General features: G+C 41.0%; 1 protein-coding gene across 1 annotated transcript in view; it reads left to right on the top strand.

Moving 5' to 3' along the window:
• The first annotated feature begins 1174 nt into the window (after window positions 1–1174).
• The window catches only part of LOC108680422 (ATP-dependent RNA helicase HAS1), a 12023-nt gene continuing 4282 nt past the window's right edge, over window positions 1175–8915 (top strand). Inside the window, exons 1-7 of the mRNA XM_018169234.2 lie at window positions 1175–1968; window positions 2335–2450; window positions 2881–3013; window positions 4162–4314; window positions 5323–5487; window positions 6120–6260; window positions 7821–7989. Of these exons, the coding sequence (XP_018024723.1) occupies window positions 1347–1968; window positions 2335–2450; window positions 2881–3013; window positions 4162–4314; window positions 5323–5487; window positions 6120–6260; window positions 7821–7989 (1499 nt within the window). The 5' untranslated portion in view covers window positions 1175–1346. The remainder of the gene's footprint in view (window positions 1969–2334; window positions 2451–2880; window positions 3014–4161; window positions 4315–5322; window positions 5488–6119; window positions 6261–7820; window positions 7990–8915) is intronic.

The raw sequence follows: 8915 nt of genomic DNA on the forward strand, positions 1-8915 counted from the left end.
GGTTCGCAAAAAAAATCTAGAAAGTATAGAAGGCATTTTTGCAATTTTGTTATAGTTTGGATTTTATTCTGCAAAAAAGGGGGTGTGGGGAGGTAAAATAAAAAAATTTACGAAAAATACCCTCACACCCACAAAAATGAGAATTTCAAAAAATGCCATCTACAACTTTTAGATATGGTCTTTATGCATCAAATGATATGTGTCTCAATCTTGTACCTTGAAAATCCTGGGAGGAGATAGATTTCTACGGTACCCCCTTTTTTGGCCGTTTTCTAAAAATTTCATGTTTCTTTTTTTTTTTAAATTCACAGGAACAAAAAAAGTCATAGATTTCTGTTTTACATATGTGTACCAAATTTCAGAGTGATCCGTCTGTAAATAGCCAAGATAAATTTCACCCCGGACACTCCCCTTAAGAATTTTAGACTTCTACTTCTACTTCTAGGTGTCCTATAGCACTAGTATCCCTATTTGGCAATTTTCCTTGGGTGTCTGTGTCCCTTAATGCCCCATCTGGCGGAAATGGCTGCCATTTTGTTTTGGCTTGAGGTATGCAAACTCTGTCTGCCAATAAAGTTTTAAAGCTAATACCTGTCTGCAAATTTTTTAACAAAATATTTTAATATGGCAAATATTTTTTGTACTACATACCTAAGGCTAATACCCTAGATACATTATGGCTTATCTGACTTAACTACAGGATTGGAATTTTTCTACTTATTTCTGAAATTTGCGGCTCCAATGTGACAAATTTTTGATACAATTGGAATCTCGTAGCCTGATAGTGAACTTTTGTTAACGTTTAGGTAAGAGATAATTAATCTGGTAGGAATCTGATTGTTCTCGAAATGGAGGGAAAGTTCTAGTCACGTCCCTAAAGGTTGATGTTTCCTGTGCTTGCCTTACCAGAAGTACCTTTCCGAAATAATGATTATTTAACATTTTTTTTCAGGGATTTTTAGAGCTAGTAGATGTATGGTTTTTTAACTTTCTTTATGCTAGATAGATAGGAAAAATGTAGAAGTTTATGTTACTATTTTTAGTCTTGCATATTTCAATTAGTTGTGCTGCTATAACATTTATGCGCCATGATGCAGAACTGTCCTGATTTACCCAGCCAGTCCCTTATCTTATTATCCAGTTTGACAGTATATATCTGCTTGGATTAATCTTGAATATATGAACCACCATTCCTAGAATTCTACCTTAGTCTTTGTGTGTGTGCTACAACACAATTCTTTGTTGAACCAATTCCATGAGCAGCAAATTGTATTAAAATTTTGTTAAACTGTTGCAGATTTTGGAGAATTTTGTGCTTGAATTTTGTCTAAAATCCCTTTGTAAGAATGGAAACAGAAGAAAAAATTTCTGGTGCTACTGATCATTCTAAAACAAGGAAAAGAAAATACTCATTGTGTGATATTTCACCCAAGAAGAAGAAGAAAAATAATCTTACGACAAATGAATTAAAAGAAGAAGTATGTAAACCTGCACAACCTAATTTGCATAAAAAGAAGAAAAATAGAAAGGAAATGTCAACAGATGACCTGACAAATGAGGCTTGTGCGCTTGAAAACCATGAAACACCCAGGGAAAAAAAGAAGAAAATGAAACGTGAACTGTTGAATGAAGAATTGATAAATAATGAATGCAAATCTGAAGAAGAAGAATCAAAAAATAAATTTGAAAGAAGTAGCATGTTAGCGGAGGAAACATTAATATCTGGATTAGAGCAAAATCTTGATGAATCCCATAAAAAAGAAAGATGCAAGAATAAGAAAAAGGATAATTCATGCTCATCAGCTGAAAATGGCAGCCAATTTGATCATGACGTTTCAACCAAAAATTTGAAGAGAAAGAAGAAGGAAAAACAACTGTGTGAGGATAACTTAACTGGTTCCAATGACAACATCAATGAAGCTGACCTGCTTTTTGAGTCCAACCTCTGCTCAGGTGATAAATCAGATGGTATATATTTTATGTTTTGTCAGCACATTTTAAAGTAGCTTTTTATTTTTGATTGTCAGTGATTGAAATTATTCACATCAAATTCATTACTCATGTATCTTTTATTCAAAAATCAAATGCCCAATACAATTTTCTTGTGGCTAATTTAATTCAGTTATGCCTGAGTCCAGCTGCCAGCTTTGGTCTGTTTTATGGGGAAAGTCAAAGTCTGAAGTAGTTTACTTATGAAATTGTTTCCACTTTTGGCTGCAGAAAACATCTCAGAAGCCAAGCCTTCCAGCAGCAGGAGAGACAATTAATGACTTTGTAAAGAAAAACTCCTTTATCTGTTACTTTTTGAAAATTTAATATTTTTACCTTTTTCAGCTGATAAAATGGAGCCTGTTATTTCAACCAAATTTAAGAGCTTGAAGCCGCTTGTTTCTAGCCAGACAATGAAAGCCATCCAAAGTCTTGGCTTCAAAAACATGACTGAAGTTCAGGTAAGACATTGATAAATAACATATTTAATGCATAAAGACCATTTATAAGAAAAATCTAGCAGTATTTCATTCTCTATTTCTGTTTAAACTGCTTACTTGATTGCAGTGAAGTCTAAAATTTGTTCATTCTGTGAGCATTAAATGTACAATATTACTGCTGTGCAGTAAATTCAGTTTTATTAATTGATTAATTATTTTTATTAATTTGATAATTTCACATAGGTAATATTTTCTTTATATAATGGATTAATTTAATTTCAAGTTATTAAAGTTTATTTCCTGAACAGGCTCTCAATGACAGAATTTACCGGTATTGAGAAGTTTTTGAAATAAATGTTTGAACCAGAATCTCACTTCAATAGATTGTTATAAAGGTGTTGGCAAATTAGATCAATTGTTTTTGTCTCTATTTATGCTGCATCATGTGCAGATGAAAGCTATTCCTCTGCTGCTAGAAGGCCGAGACTTGCGAGCCACGGCCAAGACAGGTTCTGGCAAGACACTTGCCTTCCTTATACCTGCCCTGGAGAGACTCGTGAGACTTAACTTCAAGCCCAGTCATGGTGAGTGAGACTTAACTTCAAGCCAAGTCATGGTGAGTGATGAGTGAGACTTAACTTCAAGCCGAGTCATGGTGAGTGATGAGTGAGACTTAACTTCAAGCCGAGTCATGGTGAGTGATGAGTGAGACTTAACTTCAAGCCGAGTCATGGTGAGTGATGAGTGAGACTTAACTTCAAGCCGAGTCATGGTGAGTGAGACTTAACTTCAAGCCGAGTCATGGTGAGTGATGAGTGAGACTTAACTTCAAGCCAAGTCATGGTGAGTGATGAGTGAGACTTAACTTCAAGCCGAGTCATGGTGAGTGAGACTTAACTTCAAGCCGAGTCATGGTGAGTGATGAGTGAGACTCAAATTCACCCTGTGGCTTCCAAAAAGTTGTTAACCATTCGCTCTAATTTTATATGCCTCAGTAAACTTATTTTTACACAGAAATTTTAGTTATAATATGTATGACCACATTAAAGTATTGAAAATACTTTTCTACATCATTAAATATGAAAACGCTATAACTTGAGTGTGACAAGCCCACCCTAATGAATTTCGGGAACAGCCTTGGGTTCGGCCGAATAATTTTACACTCGGTGCAGTCATTCAGGGTCTGCTTGGCCATCCGATCGTAATCATTTTTTGGTCAGAATCTCCTTTCTGACTTGATAGTCGCCTCATAGTATGAGAAGAGTAGGCTGAGCCGAGTCATACCGAGCTAGCAAGCTGCCCAGAGGCGCCTTTCGAACCCTGAGCCGAGGCGGACATAGAGAAGCTATTTATACGTGCGGTCCAAGTCCTAGGCGGTTCCTAATTCAGGGTCGCTACCAACTCAAAATTTTGTTAGGGTAGTTTTGTGGCCACTGCTGCGACTCCTAAACTTTATCCTCTCTCCTCTATAACTTTAAGGTAATGAAATTATTCATTACCTGTTAAATTAGTCTATAACACCTGAACTTTGGAGTAATTTCCCCAATAACTTTGAGTTCATACCTTTTTGTCATTTTCCTATAACCCCTCAACTTTGAATTATTATATAGGTATATATTCTTGTATTGATTATTGTATTGAAAATATTACTGTATATTATTGTATTGATTACTGTATTTATATTATTGTATTGTTAATTGTATTGAGAATCTAACTATAATATTTTGCACAGGTACAGGGGTACTTATCCTAACCCCCACGCGGGAGTTGGCGCTACAGACACACAGCGTCCTGCAGGAGCTGATGAGTCATTACCCCCCCCTCACCTGCGGGGTGGTTATGGGGGGTACTGACCGCATACAGGAGATACTCATGCTGGCTAGAGGTACTTGTGATTAGATAATAAAAAATGGTACCGCATAAAATATTACATAATTTAAATTTTTAGTGAAGTAGGGTTTATAAATTTGAGGCAACACTAGAGTTTTACTTTCAGTGTTCCGGATTTAACCCTCTTGAAATTATTGTTGTTGTTGTTGTTGTAATTGCCCACCCTGGTAGTGGCGACTAGGGAGGGGAGGTGATGGTCAGTTTTTCAGGGCACTCGGTGCCACTGGTAGTTCTACGACCATCACTGGGTCCATCACAGGAGCTGGGTGCGAGAGACTGAGAACCCAGGAGCTGGGTGCGAGAGACAGAGAACCCGGGAGCTGGGTGCGAGAGACTGAGAACCCAGGAGCTGGAAGAGACTGAGAACCTGGGAGCTGGGTGCGAGAGACAGAGAACCCGGGAGCTGGGTGCGAGAGACTGAGAACCCGGGAGCTGGGTGCGAGAGACTGAGTCTCTCACCACTGCACCACCACAGCTCTCTTGAAATTACTGCATATGTTTCAACTAAAACCCTGTCTTAACATCACGTTTTTTGTTATCTTTTAAATTGTTGCTTGAAGAGTTGTTGTCACTGCACTCATTTGTTTCACCATTCTGGTTTTACTATATTCGGTGTAAATTTAATTTGTTAATTGATTTTACTTGTTTTATTTATATTTTCAACGGATGATGAAGCTGGTCTCCAAAATGTTTTCAATGAGATTATTGCAAATTTGTGAATTTATTTAGAATTTATTTTAGTTAAGGCGTGGTCCAAATGGTGTGATTCGGTGAGGTTGATGATGATGGTGCGCAGGTTGCACCATCCTGGTGGACACCACAGGGCAGGTTTTGAGTAGTGTTATGTTATGCATTGATGATGTCTGTGTTGATGATGGTCTGTGTTGATGATGGCCTGTGTTGATGATGGCCTGTGTTGACGACGGCCTGTATTGATGATGCCTGTAATGATGACGGCCTGTGTTGATGACGGCGTGTAATGATGATGCTGGTGTCTGTACAGGCTGCACCATACTAGTAGGCACCCCGGGGCGCGTCTTAAGTCACATAAAGAAGACCCGCAGGCTGAGCCTGGCGCGTCTCGTCTGCTTCATCATGGACGAGGTGGACCAGATCCTCGACTCCCCCTTCAGGGAGGCCATGATGGACATCCTTCTACGACTGCCAAGTTAGTTACCAGCAAATTGTAATAATTGTTTTCCTAATTTCCTTCAAATATCTCCAAACGACTGCCAAGTTAGTTATCAGGGCCCATACTTTCAAAAAAGTTAAGAGATCGTAAGTTCATCAGCCAATCATTGACGGCCTTTCAAGCAAAATCCACCAATCATAGACAAGAAAATAGAGCGTAAGTACTTACGTTCACTTATCGAGTTTTGAAAGTATGGCCCCAGCAAACTATAGTAATTGTTTTACAACTCCCCCTTTCGCAGGCCATGATGGACATCCTTCTACGACTTCCAAGTGAGTTACCAACAAATTTCAATATTTGTTTTCCTAATTTCCTTCTAATATCTCCAACATCGCGGATATGTTGAAGTCAACTCACGGCAGCGTCTATTTCTGTTCATTTTGTACTTCACAATAACCTCTTCCTGGCCACGGAATTAGTTTTCTCGGTAACTTTTTAAAATTTTAAATGACAAATAAATTTTTATTCTTCCCTGATCTTTCACATATTAGGTTATTCTTTGTGCTCAGGTTATTAATTAGGTTAATTTGTGCTAGGACTTTATTTATTCTTAATTTATTAAATTTATTTATTAAATTCTTAATTTTATTTCTCATATTATCCATTAGAAGAGCGGCAGACGTTGATGTTCAGTGCAACGAAGACGCCGCGCAGCAACTCCCTGGCGAAGGAGGCCCTGAAGGCGGACTTTGAGGAGCTCGACTTGACTGGCAAAAAGGACGCTCTCACGGTGGACCACCTGCAGCAGTGTAAGTGATGGACCACCACCTGCAGCAGTGTAAGTGATGGACCACCACCTGCAGCAGTGTAAGTGATGGACCACCACCTGCAGCAGTGTAAGTGATGGACCACCNTACACATTAAGTACAGACCCTGCTTGTACTGTACACATTAAGTACAGACCCTGCTTGTACTGTACACATTAAGTACAGACCCTGCTTGTACTGTACACATTAAGTACAGACCCTGCTTGTACTGTACACATTAAGTACAGACCCTGCTTGTACTGTACACATTAAGTACAGACCCTGCTTGTACTGTACACATTAAGTACAGACCCTGCTTGTACTGTACACATTAAGTACAGACCCTGCTTGTACTGTACACATTAAGTACAGACCCTGCTTGTACTGTACACATTAAGTACAGACCCTGCTTGTACTGTACACATTAAGTACAGACCCTGCTTGTACTGTACACATTAAGTACAGACCCTGCTTGTACTGTACACATTAAGTACAGACCCTGCTTGTACTGTACACATTAAGTACAGACCCTGCTTGTACTGTACACATTAAGTACAGACCCTGCTTGTACTGTACACATTAAGTACAGACCCTGCTTGTACTGTACACATTAAGTACAGACCCTGCTTGTACTGTACACATTAAGTACAGACCCTGCTTGTACTGTACACATTAAGTACAGACCCTGCTTGTACTGTACACATTAAGTACAGACCCTGCTTGTACTGTACACATTAAGTACAGACCCTGCTTGTACTGTACACATTAAGTACAGACCCTGCTTGTACTGTACACATTAAGTACAGACCCTGCTTGTACTGTACACATTAAGTACAGACCCTGCTTGTACTGTACACATTAAGTACAGACCCTGCTTGTACTGTACACATTAAGTACAGACCCTGCTTGTACTGTACACATTAAGTACAGACCCTGCTTGTACTGTACACATTAAGTACAGACCCTGCTTGTACTGTACACATTAAGTACAGACCCTGCTTGTACTGTACACATTAAGTACAGACCCTGCTTGTACTGTACACATTAAGTACAGACCCTGCTTGTACTGTACACATTAAGTACAGACCCTGCTTGTACTGTACACATTAAGTACAGACCCTGCTTGTACTGTACACATTAAGTACAGACCCTGCTTGTACTGTACACATTAAGTACAGACCCTGCTTGTACTGTACACATTAAGTACAGACCCTGCTTGTACTGTACACATTAAGTACAGACCCTGCTTGTACTGTACACATTAAGTACAGACCCTGCTTGTACTGTACACATTAAGTACAGACCCTGCTTGTACTGTACACATTAAGTACAGACCCTGCTTGTACTGTACACATTAAGTACAGACCCTGCTTGTACTGTACACATTAAGTACAGACCCTGCTTGTACTGTACACATTAAGTACAGACCCTGCTTGTACTGTACACATTAAGTACAGACCCTGCTTGTACTGTACACATTAAGTACAGACCCTGCTTGTACTGTACACATTAAGTACAGACCCTGCTTGTACTGTACACATTAAGTACAGACCGTGTGAACAGACCGTATCATTGTGCAGGGCAAGAAGGCGCAGGCTGAGCGCAGTCGCGTGTTCCGTCAGTTCTGCGGCGCGGCGGCGGCTGCGCTGCTCTGCACCGACATCGCCGCGCGGGGCTGGGACGTCCCGGCGGTGGACTGGATCCTGCAGTTCGACCCGCCTGACGACCCGGGGTGAGTGGGACCTGTCTGGTGACCCGGGGTGAGTGAGACCTGCCTGATGACCCGGGGTGAGTAGGACCTGTCGTGGTGAGTGGGGTGAGTGGGCCCTGTCCCAATGAGAGAGGTGAGTCGGACCTGCTCTGGTGAGTGGGGTGAGTGGGACCTGCCCGATGACCCGGGGTGAGTGGGACCTGCCCGATGACCCGGGGTGAGTGGGACCTGCCTGATGACCCGGGGTGAGTGGGACCTGTCTGGTGACCCGGGGTGAGTGGGACCTGCCTGATGACCCGGGGTGAGTGGGACCTGCCTGATGACCCGAGGTGAGTGGGACCTGTCTGATGACCCGGGGTGAGTGGGACCTGTCTGATGACCCGGGATGAGTGGGACCTGCCTGATGACCCGAGGTGAGTGGGACCTGTCAGATGACCCGGGGTGAGTGGGACCTGCTCTGGTGAGTGGGGAGAGTGGGACCTGCCTGATGACCCGGGGTGAGTGGGACCTGGGGTAAGGGGATCCACGCGACGACCCGAGGTGAGTGTGACCCACATAACGATTTGGGATGAGTGGGACCCAAGGTTAGTGGGGTGAGTGTGACCTGCTCCCGTGACCCGACCCATGACCTGTGGTGAGCATAACCTCACCCTAGGGTGAGCATAACGAAACCCTTCACCTAGAGGTTGCATCTTCTAACAAGTTGGCTGCATAATTCACTGTGACATGACAGTAGTATGTCTTGTGTCTAGACCAGGGTTGGCAATGATTAAATCAAAATGATTAAATCATGTGATTAAATCACTTGATTTTTTTATAAAAAAATCATGATTTTTTTGTTTTTTTCGATTTTTTTGATTTTTTTGATTTTTTCATATATTTAAATAAATTGAGTGGCAGTCTTTAATTTATATTGAGGTATTGTTATTCATGGTTTAGTATAAATG

The sequence above is a fragment of the Hyalella azteca genome, unplaced genomic scaffold (genome assembly GCF_000764305.2).
Source record: "Hyalella azteca isolate HAZT.00-mixed unplaced genomic scaffold, Hazt_2.0.2 contig12207, whole genome shotgun sequence".
Classification (NCBI taxonomy): Eukaryota; Metazoa; Arthropoda; class Malacostraca; order Amphipoda; family Hyalellidae; genus Hyalella; species Hyalella azteca.